The sequence below is a fragment of the Manis pentadactyla genome, chromosome 8 (assembly GCF_030020395.1).
Source record: "Manis pentadactyla isolate mManPen7 chromosome 8, mManPen7.hap1, whole genome shotgun sequence".
NCBI classification, from domain to species: Eukaryota; Metazoa; Chordata; class Mammalia; order Pholidota; family Manidae; genus Manis; species Manis pentadactyla.
This window is the reverse complement of record NC_080026.1, coordinates 13,542,924-13,563,276: the sequence shown is the minus strand read 5'-3', so window position 1 is coordinate 13,563,276 and position 20,353 is coordinate 13,542,924. Positions and strand designations below refer to the sequence as shown.

The 20,353-nt window shown below is 36.2% G+C and overlaps 1 protein-coding gene and 1 pseudogene across 26 annotated transcripts in view; both read right to left on the bottom strand.

Annotated features, from left to right (window-relative positions):
* The window catches only part of BAZ2B (bromodomain adjacent to zinc finger domain 2B), a 350,617-nt gene that overhangs the window by 73,492 nt on the left and 256,772 nt on the right, over positions 1-20,353 (bottom strand). For 19 of the 26 annotated variants that reach the window (XM_057505529.1, XM_057505503.1, XM_057505506.1 and 16 more), the window contains 7 exons: positions 17,788-17,952; positions 16,659-16,855; positions 9,917-10,120; positions 9,212-9,604; positions 3,541-4,147; positions 1,626-1,919; positions 405-465 (listed from right to left, as the gene is read on the bottom strand). In XM_057505529.1, the coding sequence (XP_057361512.1) occupies positions 405-465; positions 1,626-1,919; positions 3,541-4,147; positions 9,212-9,604; positions 9,917-10,120; positions 16,659-16,855; positions 17,788-17,952 (1,921 nt within the window). The remainder of the gene's footprint in view (positions 1-404; positions 466-1,625; positions 1,920-3,540; positions 4,148-9,211; positions 9,605-9,916; positions 10,121-16,658; positions 16,856-17,787; positions 17,953-20,353) is intronic. The other 7 variants (XM_057505511.1, XM_057505524.1, XM_057505522.1 and 4 more) reach the window with 2 other exon arrangements.
* LOC118911826 (39S ribosomal protein L30, mitochondrial-like) lies at positions 4,156-8,147 on the bottom strand (annotated as a pseudogene).

Below are 20,353 nucleotides of genomic sequence, written 5' to 3'. Positions count from 1 at the left end.
TCCAGCGTGGAACTTCTTAGTTTCAATTGAACCATTTTAGCTAAACTCTGCTCAAGTTCCTCAGGTTTGCCCACAGAGGCTGTTGCTGTCCTTTAATTCTATCTTCACAAAAAACTCAGACACGCTTCACGGCGTCCCTGACCTTTGCCAAATGAGTTACTCTTCTTTTTCAGTCATAGTCCCACCTGGTCATGTGATTCCACCCCAGCTCTGCCATATCTAAACAGCAGTTGGCCTTAATTTCAGTTCTCTGGTGTTATCAACTTCATTGTCCTTTGTTCTAGTTCTTCCCCTCTAATAAATACTATTCAGTATATACACATCTCTTATTAACAGTAGAGAATGAGAAACCAAATACGCATAAATTTTGGGAAAAGCAGAAAGAGAAATCCTATGTTGCATACCCATATTCCAAAGGAATACGCAGTTCACGTTCATCTGCTATCCGTCTTCTTTTGGAAGTGCCTTCGAGAGAATTCAACTGGTTAATATTAAAGATTAGTTTAAACAGATGGCAATTTTTGACAGTTTGAAGCTTTTCTTTAAATACTACATGTCAATGACTTTGATTATTTAGTGTATTTCTGCAACTTGTACAGTATTTTTAGATTGTTTTCAACAAAACACATTGTATAAAGTAGAGGTTCTTTGTTCTTTTTTCTTTGGTCTGCATGACAGAATAACTAGTCTTTCTAAAGGAAATATAATGCAAGGCAAAAATGTATAGCTTTCTTATCATTTTACTATTAAAGAAATGGCTAAGAAAGTAGGACGGAAACAGTAGACAGGTTTCAGAAAACTATGGTTGTTTTTCTTTTGAAAATATGCGTTTTAAATTAAAAATTTCAACAGCTGGCTCATAACTTCTATGATCATATAAATTCATAGTAAAAAACATTACTAGGTCTTTAAATTAATCTAAAGTACAAAGGAATGGAATTATGATTATATGTAAAATTTTTCATAGACAATGATTAAGTTTCACAAAATACAAATACATGCATCTTAAATTAGATTATCATACTGGTTTGTGGCAAATGAAAGAAAAACTAGAAATTTCCAAGAAAAGAATGAAGTAAAACAATATGCTATTTTACGATACACCTTTATATTTTCTTAGCTACTGAAATGCAAATAGTTTGGAATATTAATGTTAAAACTTTTAATGAAGACCTCTAGGAGCTTATAAAATGTCAAATAGAAAAAAAAAGATGTGGCACGTTAATGGAATATGAATGCTAGTCACTAATACAAATGACACTGGCTCTGTGTTGGGCAGATATGCAATCATCTCTTAAGTAACCAAGTGAGCTCATTTTTATAAAACACAAAAAAGTCCACCTGTCAGTCAAATTCTAAATTCTAGAAGCATAAACTGAACACAAAAGCAGGAATGTATTCAAAATCAAGAGCTGTCTTGATCGGGTTCTTAAATTGGAAGCACAGAGAACAGAAATGGTAATGGGCCATATCCTTTGAAAACACACGCTGACCTTTCTGAGCCAACCTGAGCTACAGCTGTGACCCTGGATTCCACTGAGATCATGCCCAGAATACTGTATCAATAAGACTTCTTGCTATGGTTTGACTTCTACTTTACAATAATAAAAAGAAAGTGTAGGTACCAGAGTGTGGACTTGAAGTAAGTGTGGAAGAAGGTGTGCCAAGAAAAGCAGGTGACTGGGACTCAGAACATAAGGCAGCAGAAGCAGAGCCTGGGGCTTTTGCTATGTGGAGGTTACGAGGTGTTGAGTGAGCTGTGAGACTCATGGAAGGGCTTTTGACAGAGGAGGTTGTTTTATTCAGTTTCATTGCAGTTTTCTCTCCTTCAGTATCACTATCTGATTCATCTTGGTCTTTATCATCATCATCATCTTCTTCTGATCCTTCTGTATCTGATTCTGAATTACTATCTGATTCTGGGAAGTAAAAGAAGCATTTGTATATTATAACTAGATAATCACCAAACAGTTTGCAGTTTGCATCTAAATGGAATAGTTCAGGAATCAGCACCTGTGATTCAGAACTCAACTGAGCAACTTTCCTCAGAGTAAATGTTAAAATTACTATCATACAAGCTATCTGAGTACAATGTATGCAGGCTACAGAGTCTCAAGTCTTCATTAAAAGTATCTGCTTTACTTCACATTTTAATCATAAAACAGTTCTCACGTCACATTGTTCATATGATAAGTTCTGCTTGGTTTAAAATTCACTTTTAATTTAATAGAGAAACTAAAGTACAGAGAGAATAGAATTGCTTATTTAAATTAATAGACTCCAGTACTTTAAGAAGTACACTGGGTTCAGTATAAGAAGGTGAAGTCTGGAGCTTCCATCACCCTTTCATCTGTGCTGTGGGGAAAAAGAAAACAATTTTCGGGGGGAGATTCTTGGCTTTTCGGCTGCAGTTAATTTATTTACGGGCAGGACTTCACCAGGCTTCACAGAAAGACTAGAATTATAGACATTAACTGTGTGGGATAATTTAATGATATAACAATTTAAGTTTGTTCTAGCAATCTAGTCCTATAAATGCATCCCTCCCTACAGATATGTAAAATCTACACCTGGATTAAACTTGATAAACAAAGGACTGATATTTGGACTGTATCTTAACAGTCCCCAGAACAACAGCTTTTGTGAAATTGTGTTTTGTATAGTACTACTGGCCTACATTGAAGTTCATTATAAAAACTGTCTTTTACCTATCATGCAAAGTTGTGGTTACAGGAACCCCAGGAAAAAATATTATCAGGAAAAGTTGTTCCTACCCCGAGCAAGTAGGTAGTTTTCCTTAGAGCCACCTTTAACTGTGTAACTGATTATATTTTCCTGTTCATAGTGGCAGCCTGAGAATTTACAATTGGATTTGTGGCTGACCAGGAACAAATCCAGAAACTTGAGTAGTATGTATTTCACCTTTGTATTTAAAATTTAAGCTATCTTACATTATATGTTTTCAATCTTCTGTCGAACAAGGAGAGTTAAGGGGAAGAAAAACAAAAAGAAGTTTTTTTTAAAAAAAAGCCAAACTAGAAAGCGAACCAAAAAAATTCAGAAGCACTCTGCAGGTTATTAAACAAATTCCGTGCTCCTAAGTGGACACTCGTAGGATTTAGGGCGTGGGTACTTTCTGAAGAACTGTGACTATAATTTTACCTTTGTTCAAAAATACCTAGTGACACATTTCAACAAGTAGCAGAAGAGATGAAAAAGAAGGACAAATGAGCGGTCATGAGGTCAATGAAAATTAAGCAACTTTGTGAAATTATTTCATAGTTCATGCATCATTTATATTCACTTTAAAATTATTATTTGTTTATTGTTAAACCAATAACAAAGCTGAGAATTTAACTTCAGATTTCCAATTTGAATTACTCCGATATATTTTGCCAGGTCACTAAAGGGAGGGCATACAGCTGTATGAAACACAATGAATGACGATGACCGCAAGTGTGTGCATTAAGAACCTCTTAAAATGTTTCTGGTTCACATAGCATTTAGAAAAGTGATTTCAATTTAAAAACAGAAAATAACCTGATTGGCTGTCATCAGAGTCGTCATCTTCCTCATCTTCCTCCTCCTCTTCCTCCTCCTCATCCTCTTCATCCTCATTGGACTCTTCAGAATCTTTACTACTGGGAATGTCTGAATCTGTCCCTCTAAACTGCTCCACTGAAGGCTTTGCAGGATGAGAGGGATGCTGTGTTTTTACTGTGTTTACGTTGTTGCCACCTGCTTTTTCCTTCCCTTGACTGTGCAGCAGGGGAGAGGCGGCGGGCATGACAGGTGTCTGATTGCCAGGGGTTCGTCTGCCACTTGTACTCAAATTCACAGGTGAGGAAAATGGGCAGCTACTTGCAGGAGCAATGTTCTCATTGATCTTACTCTGCATTTTGGTTTTGGTAGTGAGTGCTAGAGGAGCTTCCTGAATGACACTCTGAATGACTCCATTTGGTTGGTGATTACCTAAAAGTGCATTTGTCAAGAACGGGTTAGGGTGGTTGTTTTCTAATGTTTGTTTTGGATGTGCTGGTGAACTAGAGGTTGCTTTTGGATTTGACAAAGCTGCAATAACCTTCTTCAGGCTCTTAGATGACTCCTGTTTCTTTAACTGCACTGGGAATGTCTGTTTGTACTGTTCCTGTTGAAATATAAGTTAAAAGACAAAACAACAATGTATACCACACAAGTGCTATAAAAGTAATGGCAGATATGACTACATGGTTGCTGCACCTTGGTGAGACATGATTTATTTAAAATCCAATTTGTCTTTCCCCTCAAAATATATGTTTCCTATCTTCCTCTCATTACTATTGCTCCTATTTTCTCAGTAATCCAAACTTAAAACCCTAAAAACTGTATCTTTCCTTTCTATTTTTTCCAGGTCAGTCATGTGACTATGTCTTTTAGATTCTTTCATTGAAATATTGCTCAAATTCAGGGCATAACATCACTTCTTCCCACCCAACTCCCAATATATTCTGTACCCCAATGCCGATTTTGTCTTAATGTAAGCCTTATTTTATTAAACTAGCTCCTTCGTTAAAAGCCTTAGTATCTCCAACACCATTGCCAATTTTATAATGCCAAAACACTTAATTTTGATGTTCAAATTACTTTTTATTTTAATGTTTAAAATACATTTAAGGAGAACACTGTCTCATTATCTTTAAATAAAAATGATTTGCATTTCTTAACATGGAGCTGCCATGGCACTAGGACTTAACTGCTTGCTGGTCCACAGGGCTTACGTGGCACCTCACTACTGCTTCCCCAGTGCTCTGGGGCCCGGAGGCCTCCTCTGCTGGAAGTCCCCGTGGCAATTTCAGGGGCTTGACTCTTATCAAATGTTTAACTATTTTTAGTTTTGCATTCACTGAAGGGATATTCTTTTGGAGCATGTGCTTTTTCTAGTCCAAACATCTCCATTACATCTCTTCCCCCATATGGACGTCTTTTTGTACTCTTTATTCTGATAACAATACACAGTTTATGAGGGTGCTGTGGATCCCCCACCATGTTCCCTATGATTTGCAGGTGAAGGTGGAAAAACTTTATTGGGAATTCTTGACCTGGTAAATCTGTCACAAATCCAGTCTATACAAATGACTGGCCACACACCTTTTCTAACGATTTGTAATCTGTCTAGAGGCCTCTGAACTATTTACTGATCACAAAATCCCTGCTGTGAGTGTAGAGAATATTCTCCTTATAGGCAGCCGACTGCTAAATGTTCACCCTGAACTTATCTGTATCAAGGGATCAAATTACTTTTCAAGTAGATACTAACACACCTTTCTGGTCAAACTGAACTGTATGTCATGCCATGTGCATATTATACTGTCATTATCTCCACATTTCACTATAACCATTTTCTTTGCATGAAATGTCCTCTTAATACATTTCAAGCCAAAGAAATCTTGTTCTTTGTTCAAAATCCAACCTAAGCTTTCCCTGTTTCTCCAAGCTGGAAGCACCCATCGCCTCTATCCTTTGAGCAAGTTTACCTCTTACACTCTGTCTATAGTATACATGGTACGAAGCTGGGAACAACGCTGGCTCAACATTCAGGGGCGCCTACTTTAGAGAGCTTTCAGCGTATTAGCAATAGGAAGGGTTTAATAACACAGCTTAGGAAAATTATACTTTTTTTGAGAAAGATTAGTTTGTAATGACTAAAAGCCATAAAATTTACATCTGTAAATAAGAAACAAAAAATTATTTGGTTATCAGAATCTTTTTTGAAAATAATAAAAACATAAGACTTTTATTAAATTTGTGAATTAAAATTATAAGAATAAGCTGAAGTGGAATGATTACAGTATTTTAAGGTAACTAAAATGTAGTTCAATTTCAGAATATAAAATTTTGTAATGAAAATGGTTGCCTTGAAATTAAAATCAGCAGTGCTGTCAGTACCAGATCTGGGCTCCTAACACCCAAGTCAGCAAAGATTTGTGATGGGCGTTTCACAAATGTAAATGCAGATGGTACTTAAATATTTTAAAGCACCAGTACTAAGAAGCAGTAAGCTATTCCTATATAAACTTCTTTATCATATTTAAGATCTTTGTACTAATTTAGAAAATTAAGTTATATTAAGATGATTTAGAAAATTAACCTATATTAAGATAATTCTTTGTGAACAAAATACTGTCATATAATATTCGTACCTAAGGCAATGCCTCACAAAGAGCATGCTTAATTTGAATTTATTCACAGTGAATAAAGTATGGAAAATTATACTTAATAATTACATTTATCTTTTAAAAAATTATATAGCAAAATTCTTACATAAAATACTTTAATATAATTAATTTTACTTACTACTTATGATATTGCATGTTATATATAGTATAAGGATAGGGAATGTCTTATAATTCATATTTAATGTATACTGACTTAAATTTTCAGAAGAAAAAATCAGTGTATTTTCATTTCTTAGAACAACTGATGACACAATCATTTGGTATTTTTTTCATAGGTAGTAATTGTTCCTTCTAAATATACAGAATCAAACATTCATGAAAATAAAAACTTTCCTCTTCATTTACAATTTTGTATTTTAATTTTCTCAAATTGCTTTTTACTCTAAACTTCTGAAGAATAATTTCTCATATGTTGACACCTCAAAGTTTTCAAAAAGTAACCAAAGATCACTGTATTTTATCCCAAGACTAATTATAGTTCCTCTTTAATAGCAAACATGTTGTCCTTTTCTGATATTAGGGGTGGTACATAAAAAGAAAGAGAGGACATAATTGAGACCTACATAATAACAGCAAATGTCATGCTGCCTTAAGATGCACACTTAGATGAGAGGAGGACGGGGAGAGAAGGGTGCGAAGCTGTCCTACCTCCAAGTTATTGCTCCCCTGAGCCCTGAGTCTCTGCAGAGCACAAAAAATTCTAGGCAAAACTTGATCAAGAAAACACACTCCCAATCTATATATCCAATTAGCATATATTGATTTGAATTAAATGTCTACAGTGTTAAGGGTATGGAAGGATCCAATGATTAAATAACACTCAAAAAAAAATCACAAACTAATGAGACAGATACATAGCAGGTAGCATGAAACAGTTGAGATTATCATATGAAATATAGCAAAGTTCTGTTAGGCTGTAATATAAAGAAAGAGAGCTGATGTAAGAGAACTATTCATAAAATACCCCTTAACTCAATACTTGGTACCAACAAAAAGTAGATAAAGTCATTTAGAATTAAGTCAATGAGAAAGCCCATTCACTTCCATTAACTACCATTGTCATTTCAGAAACCCCAAGTATTTCATATTCATAATTAATTTTGAAATAATAATGACCTTGGTTTAAAACTTTTCTGATCTTAATTTGTGATATTGGCAAGTAACTCTCTCAGCCTTAGTTTCTTTGCCTCACACAATTCTGTAAGGATTATATAAAATCATATGCGTAGAAATCCTAGCTTGGCTACATTAAGCAAGTGTTTAATAAATGACTTTCTAAAAGGTAACCATATGAATTATTTAAATAAGAAACATTTAAAAACTAAAAAAATTAAGGAAATTTTCATAAAGCAAATAATTCTTGACTTGGCTCTGTAAATTCAATGATCTTAAACAGGAATGTACATTAATGAACAATTAAATTAACCCCAAACAATGTAACTTTTAATTTGCTTGATTTATTCATGGAGACTCAATAATGTGACACCAATAATAATACCTCCTTATGATTGAGCAGTGCATTCCAGGTTATCCTATGCATGATGTTATGATACCACCACTCATTCTACTTAGATGAGTGGTTCTCAATTCTGGCTGCACATTTTAAATACCTGGGAAGCTTTTCAGACATACAACACCTTAGTCTCAACACAAGAAATTCTGATTTAATTGTTCTAAGGTGGTATTTCTTTTTTCAAAGTTTCCCAGGTTATTCTAATGTAGACATAAGCTTGAGAACTACTCATTTGGTTCTCAAAAAATCCTGACTATCTCAATTTATTTTTCTTTGACCCTGTTCTTAAATTCTCCACAGTAAAATAAGAGTCAATGGACAAGGACACTACAAGTTTCTGAGAAAGAAAGGCTGTGTATCACAGGGTTAAGAACAAGGACTCCAGTACCACACTGCTTAGGTTTGAATTCTAGCTCCATCACTAACCAGCAGTGTATCTTGAGAGAGTTAAGTTCTATGAATTTCAGTTTGGCCATCTGTCAATAGGCATAATAGTATCAGTAGCACTTCCAGATTAATTAGTATCCAGTGAGTAAATGCATGTCAGCACCTAAAACAATGGCTGGCAGACAGTAACTATTCTACAAGTGTCATGTAATGATTAGGATGCTTAATGGTACTTTTTGTAACTGAAAGACAGCCTCCTTTCTGTGTTCAAACATAGTATTTCTTCTCTACTATGGACTTATTCTAGAATATAAGCACTGGTCACTTAATTACTAGAATTCTACTGGACATACGAATATAGACCATGTAGTAACAAAATCAATAGCAAGAAAATAAAGATGAAAAAAATTCTCTGATGAGTAGTTCTGGTGTTTGTGGAAGAAAAAGTTACTCAAAATATTTTTTATTTCATATAACTCATTAAGACTGGTAAAGGAAGATGATTCTTTAGACTTTTACACTTAAATTGATAAATTATGGGACTACAGAGGTAAATTACTTGAGTTCATTTCTTTGAAAAAGAATATATTGATATTAGAAAAAAGGACATTGATTTCAAATTAAAGTAATTGTGAAGTATGTGTTTTTCAAACATATTTCTGCCCTTTCTGCTAAATCATTAAGCTTGGAGGGAAAAAATGACGTGATTATATTGCTAAGAATATGTGTAACAGATGTATAGGTAAATACAAAATCAGAAGAATTTAGTCTTCTGATGTGCCAATTCTATCCCTGGTGACTAAGAAAATATAAAAATAAGAGTAGAGTTTAACTTCTATACTGTGAGACTATATAAAAGCTCATTTTCTTTTTTTTTTTTAATAGTACAAAGTCTTTATTCTGCACTAGGCCCTCTGCTGAGCACTTTACATACATGTCCTCAAGCAGTGATCACAAAAGACCTATGAGATACATAATCATTGCCCCTTCTTACAATTTTACATCAAATGTCATACGTACACAAAAGGAAGGAAAAATATCATAATGAACCTTCATGTAAAAAGCTCATTTTCTAATAGTAAAATTTTTAACTCACCCGTTTGGATCGCAATTCACTGGTCAAAAGACTAGATTCTTCAGAGGTATTTTTATTCCCTGCTTTAAGTACATCAGGAGAAGGAACTATGAGTTTCAGGTAAGTTTCCTTTTTGGCTTGATTTACCAAAGATAAAGGTTTCACATTGGACACCAATCCCGTAGACTGTATTACACTTGTGTGTTTGTTCACAGATTCCTCCTTTGCCTGAGAGCTTTGGAAAATAAACGGAAGCTGCTGTGACAAAACCTGAGGCTGCTTCTGGGATTGGAATGATGAGTGAGTCTGGGATTCAGACACAAGAGGTAATGGCTGGTGTATTCTCTTTTCCTGGGCCTTTTCAGTTGCTTTCTGTCCATCTGCCTTTGGGTCTGATATACCATGTAATAGCACCTGTAAATAAAAAATTAAAAGGCAACTTAACATATATTAAAACAAAGAACATCAAGCAGTAAAACTGGGAGAAAAAAGGGAACTTCATAAGGGTTCCTAATGACTTATGATAGAAACATAAAACTCATTAAAATACACCAAATGGCTTTCTAAAATTGTTTCTCCATCTCCTATTCTGTCTCGTTCAAAAGTAGGAACTAAAGGCAATGATGGTCTTATTTAAACTCTAGACTCTGGGAGTCAAGATAAACCAATTAATTCCTAAATATGAATGAATAAATGTGTGGATACTGCCAGCGAAGCTATTTATACCTGGTTGTTACTTTTATGTTGTGCTTCAGTCTCTGAATCAGAATCATCGTCTTCACTTTCTTCAATACTTTGATCTTCTTCTTCTTCATCTTCTTCCAGATCATCTGAATCACTACTACTAACGCCTTCACTTGAGGTGTCTGATGATGTACCCGAATCACTATCGCTGTTGCTAGAACTTTCCATAGTTTTCTTCCTTGGTTTCTGGATAAAGACAAAATTTTTAGTGAGACTTTATTCTTGGAAAAAATTCAAGTATCAGTAAGAGGAAGGCTCTTTTAATTTTCAAGTGATATTTTCAATTTCAAAATATCATTTTAGGAAAAAAGAAAAAGTCACATGTTAAAAGGATAATTATTAAACAAACGGATCAAATGACCTGACAGGAATTCTCCAATAAATAGTACATGTTCTTTCATGTACAGAACACTGGAAAAATCAATACAGTATATACATAGATCTACTCATATATGTCACTGCCATGCTTCACAATGTATGACAAACTAAAGAGCAATTTACAAAATTATAATTCCAACCATGCTAAGGGTTACATACACTGAAGTTTTATATTTAGTTTTAGTCTCCTTTCTTTATTCAGATCATGAGTCAGTAGCCAAATATTTATATATATATAACATGCCAAACACACCTTCCCAGCTGCAGGACTAAGATGTTGTTTAAGACAGTGTCCTTTCCACCAGGACACTGAGAGCCTAGCAGTGGTGTTTTGGGTGGGAGAGCAGACAGATGACTAATATAAAAGCAAGTAATTCCGTACAATAGTAAGTGCTGTAAAGAATATAGAATAGGCAGCAAAAGACTTAGAGGGCTGCTTTAGTTAGGGTCAAGGAATTTAATTTTTTATATTTCACACCAGAAGAGACACAAATATCTGGCGAGAAGACTCTATGGGAGAAAGAACATTTAAGACTCTATGGGAAAAAGAAAATCCGAAGCTGGTAGAAAGGGATATTAGGACACATAAAAGGAAATTTTTGTGTTTAAATAACACACAATGGTGGCAAAAAGAGGAAAAATCATGAGATGAATTATACTTAATAACTATATAACAATGGAAAAGTTAAAACTCTGCTAAAAGGGAGACTGAAAAAGAACATTGAAATGGTAGAGCAACAAGAATGAGTACAATATGAAGTTACTTTGAAACATTTCAACAGCATATGCTGATTGATAAAATAAATCAGAAAAAACAGAAAAAGCAATAAAAACAATGAATTACTGAAATTATGGTCTTACTGGAAATACAGCCTTTCGTGACTACTGGGGTTAGGGAATGAAAGACAGTACTACACCTCTCTGCCAGGAAGTTCAGGTTGAAGCCATAGTTACTGACTGCAAATCTATACTCCTTCCTCTGTGCCTTCTGAAATTCGATTTAAATCAAATAAAACGCATATGAGTGAGGAGAGTCACTCGTGCTACCTGCCTGCAGCCGTCCTCCAGGTTAACTGCTCCAAACTAGCAATGTGAGGCTGCCTCCAGAGACACACCCCTCAATAAGCCCCCTCACAGGTACCATCATTCCCTGAGCTATCTCCTTCCCTCACATTTTAAAGCAGAAAGTGATTCGGAGCTGAACTGGAGTAGTGTGCGAATCCAGATGAGGAAGACCAAGTGGAGACTAAAAGGAAAGAGTAGTAATATGGCAATATTAAGCCTACCATTTATTTGGCAGAGAAACAGCTCTTTCTTTGCACCCCCAATCTGCTGTGGGTTTCTCTGCATGTATAGCAAGACTATAAAAATCAAGGAATCTGAACTGAAGTTACCACTTTTGATTTTAGTAGGGGCTAAGAAAGGAGCTGCAGTGATTCAGCAGGGAAAAATAAACCATTTCAATGCCCAAGTAATCTGTGTAATTGTTTATTTAAAGAGGGCATGAGAAATGAGGCCTACACTCCAGAGTTGGTGTAGTGGTGCAGGTTCTAAACCTTCAGGCATAACATTCACTTGCAGAACCTGCTGCAACCAGCACATTCCAATTCCAAACAGGGCAGAAGGATCCACACTCAAGCACTGAATGTGATTCTCATGCAGGTGGTCTTTGCAGAGGCTTCTCTGATGGAGTGCAAAGAGTGTGCTTTTGTTCAGGTAACAAATTTAATCCCCATCAGAAAAATTCACTGCATGTGAGCAGAGACGTCCAGGTATCGGACCCGGACACATAGTTCTTTACTCCTTGCACCTTCACCAGGCTCTCCCTTCACAGTCACCCTACACACTGCACGCCTTGCAGGGATCCTTAACCTCATCTTGTCCTTTGTCCTCTTCCCTGAAGCTGGAAACAGGGAAGAGCAGATGTTGGTTGATAATATCTATGTTGCAGAGCTGATACCAGAAGTAGAGTCAATAGGTACCATACCAGGACCCCTCCAGGGCACCGGGAAGATGAGATTGGTTCTGAGAAGCTTCAAAGCCCTTCCAGTTTCTGCTCTACGTGCCATGGCCTTTTGCCATAGCATATAACCTGTCCCTCGGCCCACATCTGGTAAGGCAGATTCTGGAAAGGTCCCCTGCATTGTCTTTGGGCTGCCCATCTGAGAAGAAAGCTTTCTCTGCTTTAAACATGTGACTCAGAGATTGGCTTACTGTGCACTGGGCACACAAATCTGGATCTGGGGGTCCAGAAACAGTATTAGAGAAAAAGAGAAAAATGAGTTTTGATATCACCAATTTCATCTCCTTAGTCGATACTGGTGTGTGTGTCAGTGTGTGGTGTATGTAGTTCTTTTTGTATTCACACACAATTAGGTATATCCCTTTTCTGTCGTTTAAAGATTTTAAAAATAAATTTAGGTTCATTAAAAAAATGATCCAGGAAGAGCTTATTAATCCCCCCACTCCTCCATCCAATCTGGGAAAAGCATTTCAGAACCCTCTCCTGAACTTTCATTTCACTGTAGACCACTTTCAATAACAAAACAAACACCAGTTCAGGGCTATTATGTACCAGGCATAGTTGCTCTAGTCTCTGGGGACACAAGGGTGTGACAAGCGGATAGCAACTCTGCCCTAGTGGGAACAGGGAGAAGCTCAATAAACAATATTAAGTAAGTGTTTTTAGTGATGAACACCATGACTAAAACAGAGTAATTAGATAATGTGCGCTGGTGGTGGGATGAAGATTCAGATGCAGTTACCAGGTGGACCTCCCTGGGCTGAGACCTAAATGGAGAGCGAGTGCCAGTCACATACAGACAGAAGAGCCTTTCAAGACAGGTGCAACAGCAAAGGCAGAGCCATGAGCTGAAAACAAGGCTGATATGTTCAAAGAGGAGAACTCAGCTGGACCAGCTACGGCACAGGGATCCAGGGACAGAGACGAAGGAAGGAAGGCTGTGTGGACTCGCGGGGGATCAGAACACACAGGGTCTTGTAGGCCATGGCAAGGACTTTATTCTGAGTGGGTAGAAAACTGTTGGTGGGAGTGATAACACACAGTGTTTTAAAACCACAAAAAATCACTTATGCTTTAAAAATAAATGGTTCTGGCTGCTGTGGTAATAATAACTTGTATGGCAGCAGGAGGGGAACTTACTCAACCTTGAATTGTTCTGTTTTTCTCAACAGGCTGTATGTAGCGTATTTTAGTGGTGCTTACTTAATTGTTTAATTAAAAATATCTGTATTTATTCTAAATGTATATACAGACTATATGAGTCAATTGCACTTAATCAATGATTTTCAGTGAGCACTACTGAGATAAGTAACCCCAGAAGAGATTATTAAAATTAGCTGAAGAATATTTTTTCAAAGTACACATGAAAGGGGCTAATGAAGCAATTTTTAAAAAGCTTTTCAAACTGAAAAACACTGGGTAAAAAAGTACAGTATTTCTTCTTTAGTGCCAATGCCCTTCAACTCCATTTTACTTCAACAACCTTCTAACCACAAATTCATGCCAGACCATGTATTATCCAAAGATGCTCTTCTTCTGAAAAATTAAGCTCTAATATCCCTCACTTTGAAAGCCATTCTCTCTCTAGCGTTACTTCTATGCAGATCTCTATAGACACCACTATGGTACCTCAGAATCTCTCCCCACATCATCGAAGAGACAGACTGCCTCTGTAGATTCGTAGTACATGTTACCCGCAATACCTTGCATCTGAACAGGACTGGTTTTGTTTAGAAATGCCGACGCAGATTCCTTATTAGAACTAAGGACAGAGTCTGTTTCAACGTCGTGCCTCCCAAGTCTTGCTCAATGCCTTGTACCTTGTAGAGGCACTGGAGGTTTTAGATTTTACTAGCTTTTAGCACTAAGTGGTAGGGTGGTATAAGGTTTAAAAACATGGATGCTTAACTTTTAGAAATACATAAAGAAATATATACAATGACGTGCTGTCTGGAATTTGCCTCAAAATACTACGGGAGTCAGGAAAGGGTGGTGGTGCAGTCAGTGACTGGCACACTGAGAAGCCGGCAGCAGTGCAGAGATGGCACCTTGGTGCTCATGCCACTGGGATGCCCGTGAAACACAGAAGGGAGAGTGAAGAGCAGTTGGGAGCCACAGCATTACCCTGAAACTCATGTCCTTGGAAGGAAACAAGTAAGTGTCTTTTATCACATTTGTCCAGGTGCTTAGTGGCTTGAAGAGGTAAGGAAATATTTGTCTTGGAGCCTAAGTACAGTCCTTTTGAATTTTTGTGATGGGTGCTGTTAGCCTTCTTGGCTTTACCACATGGCCTCTTCCAGGCCCTCATTTGTCTTGCTGTACTCTGGAAAACAGTATCTTTTGCTGGGAAGGGAACTGAAATATGTAGAGGAATATTTCTATGAAATATGCTGGGCAAAAGGACAGAAATCTTTATTTCTTCGGTTGATCCTGGAAAATAAATGGACCTTGATGCTGTCTTGAAAAAGGACAAATGAATTCTTTGATAAAATATCTCCTTAGGATTAAAAACTGGAGCCTGGGAGGCATGCTGTTCAGATTTAAAGTTCAGATCAAGGCTATCTGCAGCCAGTGGCTACCCATATCTTGCCTTCCTTGCAATGGTGTGTTGGAAGCCTCCTCATCCCTAATATAGCACAGATGGTGGGGAAGGGATGTGTGCAGGATCACAGACTTTTGACTCTCTTCTGCTAGAAAACCAGTCCCAGAAAGTGGTTTTTATAAAATGTAGATGTGGAAACATTGCCCTGTTTATTATCTTTTTTTCCAAAATGCTTGCAGTTGATGCTAAGGATTTAACAGAATAAACCAAGACCTCACATTCAAGAAGAAATTACAAATGGGAGCAGACCAAATTCACTGACATGGGTACACTTACTAGAAATTCTGAATATGTGTTAGTTCATGTAGCTGGAGGTATCTCAGCTTACCTGGCTGGATGTATGAGACCCAGACTCAGTCGTGGCCTACATTTAATTAAGTTGAAATGTCATAGCTTCTCTAACATGCCGTGGAAGAGGAAATCCAAAGTCTTAGAGTGACCAGAACATTGGGGTGAATTTACACGGGTGGACCTACACACTCACTCTACTCCCGATACCACTTCCACAGCATACGGCGTCCGGTCAGGGGGCAGAAACCAAATTAGCAATTTGAATAGGGAAATACTATCATAAAGAATTACTAACCAGTAACAGAAAATGAGTTACTAAAAGGGCTAAAGAGACTTGCAAAGAAAGCTGGCAAAGCAGATGCAGGGGACAGCTACTGCCTACAGGGCTGAGGTAGGGTACCAAAATAAACTTGGAAGGGGGACTCTCTCCTCCAACTCCGCATCCACCCAAGGCTGAGTTTCAGACTTCACTGGAGAGGATGTGGCTGTTGCCCACTGGGTGGCCAAGAAGCTCACTGCGGTGTCACAGGTGAGGCCAGCACACGGGAAACACTGTCTCCGGAGTCCCGGAGAAACCTGCTAGGCACTGCTGGCCATAGTGCCGGCGAAATTAGCTAGGAAGCCAATCGCTGGCATTTCAGCAAAACTTACTCATAAGCTGCCTGCTGGCAGGGCAGTGGGACTCCCCAGGCAGTGCCCACTACCACCAGAGAAGCTGCCAGCTGGAGAGGAAGCCACCCCTCTGGCACCCACAGCATAAGAGCAAGAAGGAAATGCTGGTCCCAGGACCGGACTCCTCTTCCTCTACCAGCGTTCATCCAGGACCCCCTACTGACAAGGTCTGACACTGCGCCAACTGGCAAAGAAGAAAGGCGTGAATTTAGAGCTGAGGCATTAACTTGATAACCAGCACAGTTGAGGATATAAAGTAATGAAACTGACCATGACGTGAGAGCTGCTGAAACTGAATACTGGTAATCAGGATTATTATGCTGTTCTGCCCATTTGTGTATTTGTAATTTTCCATAATAAAAGATTTTTGTTTTTGTTTTTCTAAAACATGGGCTCTTAAGTCAGCCTTTCTGACTTCAAATGGCCTATTATTCTGTGGCTCTGTTTCCCCATTTGTAATAATAGTACCTACCTCTTTAGGGGCACAAGGAGGCCTGAAACAGGTATTACATGCAAAGCACTTAGAGCATAGCTGGTATGTATTAAGTTCTCAATAAATCTTAGCTACTACTACAATTTGTATTATTTATACTGATGCTGACACTTTTAATTTTCTGAGATACATAATATTAGTACACCATAAAAATATTCATCTGCAAAAACTGGAGTTGGTACTTCATAAGAAATTATACCTTTAGATTCAGGTGGTTTGACATATATAGATCTGTTATATGCTTGACCTTCAAAGAATAACTTACCTTGTCTTTGATTTTGTCAGCTCTAGCATCCAAAGGCTGGTTTTTGTTTTGCTCTTGATTACATTTTCGATTTCCTCCACCTGAGCTTATACTTTTTGTTTGTCCCACCGAACTTGAAGCAGCAGTGGACAGTACAGATGTGTTGATACCAACAGTTACAGATGATGTACTGTTTCCATTAATTGACCCATTTACACCTTGAAAATAAAAATAAACATGTTTATACTACATTCATCCACAAAAAGGAATGAAATAGTGATACATACTACAATGTGGATGACTCTTGAAAACATTATGCTAAGTGAAAGAGGCCAGATACAAAAGGTCACCTACTGTATGATTCCATCTAAATGAGATACTCATGACAGTTAAATCCACAGAGAAAGAGCACAAGCTATTGGTTATAGGGTCTGGGAGAGGGAAGAACGGGGGAGAAACCGCTTAATGGGTATGGGGTTTTCTTTTGAGATGATGGAAATGTTTTGAAACTAGATAGAGGTGTAGATTACACAACATTGTGAATGGATTAAATACCACTGAATTGTTCACTTTAAAATGGCTAATTTTAGAGTTATGTGAATTTCACTTCAATTAAAAAAAAGTTTCGGGAGATCATTAAATGCAAATATCCCCCCTATCGGAGCAAACGCCCCAAAATACTTACTCAAGTGAATAGAAAGATGATAATAAATCATCTAAATGCTATTATAATTTGCAAATGATGTTCTAACATGTTACCAACTACAGAATATTAATGATCATTTAAAAGATACAAGGAATACTAGTGTATTAGTTTTAATGACTTTACTACTTAATTATAGAAGTAGTACATTATATTGGGTTACATAAAGGAGGTAATGACACACAGAGGAAAAAGCAGTGGAGTTGAAGACCGGGATTCAAATCCTGACTATGCCCTATCAATATGTGAGCAGTATATCCTTGAATAACTTATTTAAGCTTGACTGCAAAATGAGAATACTTCCAATCTCAAGGAGTTACTATAACGATTAAGCAAGACAATGTAAAGTGTCTAGCAAAATGCCACATAAATGTAATTAAACCTGAACTCTACTGAAAATAGGTATTGGAGTGGAGGATTTGTGGAACTTAAGTTTAACATGGATACCTTTTTCAGGACCATTTCGATTACTTTTTCCTGAAGTCCTTGAATGGAATGAAGAATCGTGATTCTGGGCTGGAGGAGCAAACAGCGGTGGAATCCCCAGTAACGGCGGAAAGAAGGCTGCCCCTGGGCGAGTATGAACATCTGTGGTTCGCCACCATTCTGCACCTCAAAACAAAACAACAAACATACAAAAATACCTGAATTAACTTTCTTTTTAATGTAACAATGCTTTTTATATTTTAACCTTGAAATTTTTTTCAAGATTAAAGACAGTATCCAAAGATCTTCACTTAGCAACTTCCCTGAGTTCGGGATTATGAAGAACAAAGGTAGTCTATGGTTTTAAAAATATAATGGGAAACCAGGGATACTAAAGAACTATATGACTTTTTAATGACTTATAAAAGTTTTTTTTAATTGGTAAAGAAACCTAAGTATTTTAGACTAACCTATTTTAAAACCTTAGAATTTAAGGTTATCGTGTACAACCTATGCTAAGAATTTCCTCAAATTATGTACAAATATAAACCTGACCCTGATAAATCATGTGGTTTAAATAATTATACAAAAACTACTGTAACAAAGTATACCTCAAATGTATTTATGAAAAAAACATTCTATACTCAAAGAAAACAAGGATAGCAAAACCAGTGAGCCTTCTTTTTTGGTCTAAGAAATGAAGAGTGCTCAAAGATTTCCAAAAGAAGTAAGTTGTATTGAAGTATAAAAGATTATAATTATATAAGTTTCTCCCCTTAAAGTTAATGAAGAAAGCTTGAACTTTGTTTGTAACTTCTCTCATAAATTACAGAGAACAATGACTGTTTGGTCAACAGAAAATAACTAAATGGTTAAAAGTTATCAAATGCAACTTCAGTGTTTGAATAGTGGCTCTTAGTTAAAATTTTTAGAAAAGAGGAGAAGTCAAATTTTTTAGAATACATTTTTTAAGGAAGGTTGAAGATTCAGAAGCGATTGAAAATAATCCAAAGGGGAGTCTTGTATTGCCCCGACTCCCCCATCTAAAATCTCAGAAACAATTTTTTCCTACTAGCTAACCTGCTAGACTACCAATCAGTTAATACCTTTCAGGCTAATCTCCCAAAACATATGTTATATTTTTCATTGACTGTTACAGCCACAAGGAAATTAGAGGGAAAAAAAACCCAGTAATATAGTATGGGGAAAATTCAGTATTGTCAGTATATTGTGTTATATGATATTTAAAACTTTCTCAGAATATCTCTTTAAAAAGAGGATGTAAATCTTACTACGCTGATGGACAGTGACTGTAACGGGGTATGTGGTGGGGACTTGAAAATAGGGGAAAGTAGTAACCACCATGTTGCTCATGTGAAACCTGAGCATAAGATTGTATATCAATGATACCTTAATAAAAAAAAAAGAGGATGTAAAGTTATCTAATAGCAAAATCTGTTTTTTAGAAAAAGTGAAATGTTCATGGTAGCTGCTATTCTGCAACGTCTAAAAAACATAAGCAGAAAATTGCAAAAGCTATTCTTCTACACTACAGGAAGGCACTGCTAGTGAAATGACACCAATGTATATTTAGAACTGCCTGAATGATGGGAACTGAACCAAGAATAACCATACAAAAGCATTAATCATTTATCTACTGTTTAGATGAAAGAAATGTATTTACATAGGAAGAAAAACTGTGTGTTTTGGCTTGTATCAGCAAAGTTGAAAACTACTGCTATTTATAGGCTTGAAAACTAGGTTCCACATAGCTGATAAAAAGGACTGAGGTTTCCCAAAGATACTTGTATTATTTAATATTGAGTCTATAATTAACATTACAGTTACATGTATAGACTGTATAAATAACCAACAAATCAGTAATATAATCAAAATGTAGTAAGATTCAAACATTTTAGACATAATCAAACTCAGAAAAAACAAAAATGTACTTTAGGGTGTCAATGTTTAATAAGTACACAATATGGATGAAAAAAAATTGGAAATTGTGTACATTATAAATAAGCTGATGCCACAAATAAGAAAACAAGCAAATAAGGTCAAATAAAGATGAAAATGGTAGAGCTGCCTACAAACTTTATAGAAGTCTAATGTATCACAGAAAATAAATGACTAGCTTATCTTCTAAATTTAAGACAATAAAAAAATTTAGTCACTCACATAGTAGCTTTTTAATAATATAAAATGTACAAAATAATCACATAAACCAGTATATAATGAATTTCTAAAAGTATTAAAGGAGGTAACAGCATAGTAGCAACATTAATCATCTTCAACTGAAAGATTCTAATATTTCAGAGGATATTGAGCCTAGAAGATATAGCAGAATTTAAAATTTTTTCATACTTGACAGAGCCGGCCACTTCACAAAAATTCATGGTAATATAATATAAAAATACAATAACCAAAAAATTGTAAGTAATTTCAAAGAAATTACCATGAAATATGATTTCAATATAAAATGGAAATAATTATACTAATAGCCATCAAATAAGTTATCTGTTGATTTAATCATCTAAAATGCAGAATAATTTGGAAGTATGTAAAATTTAAAAACAAATATTCC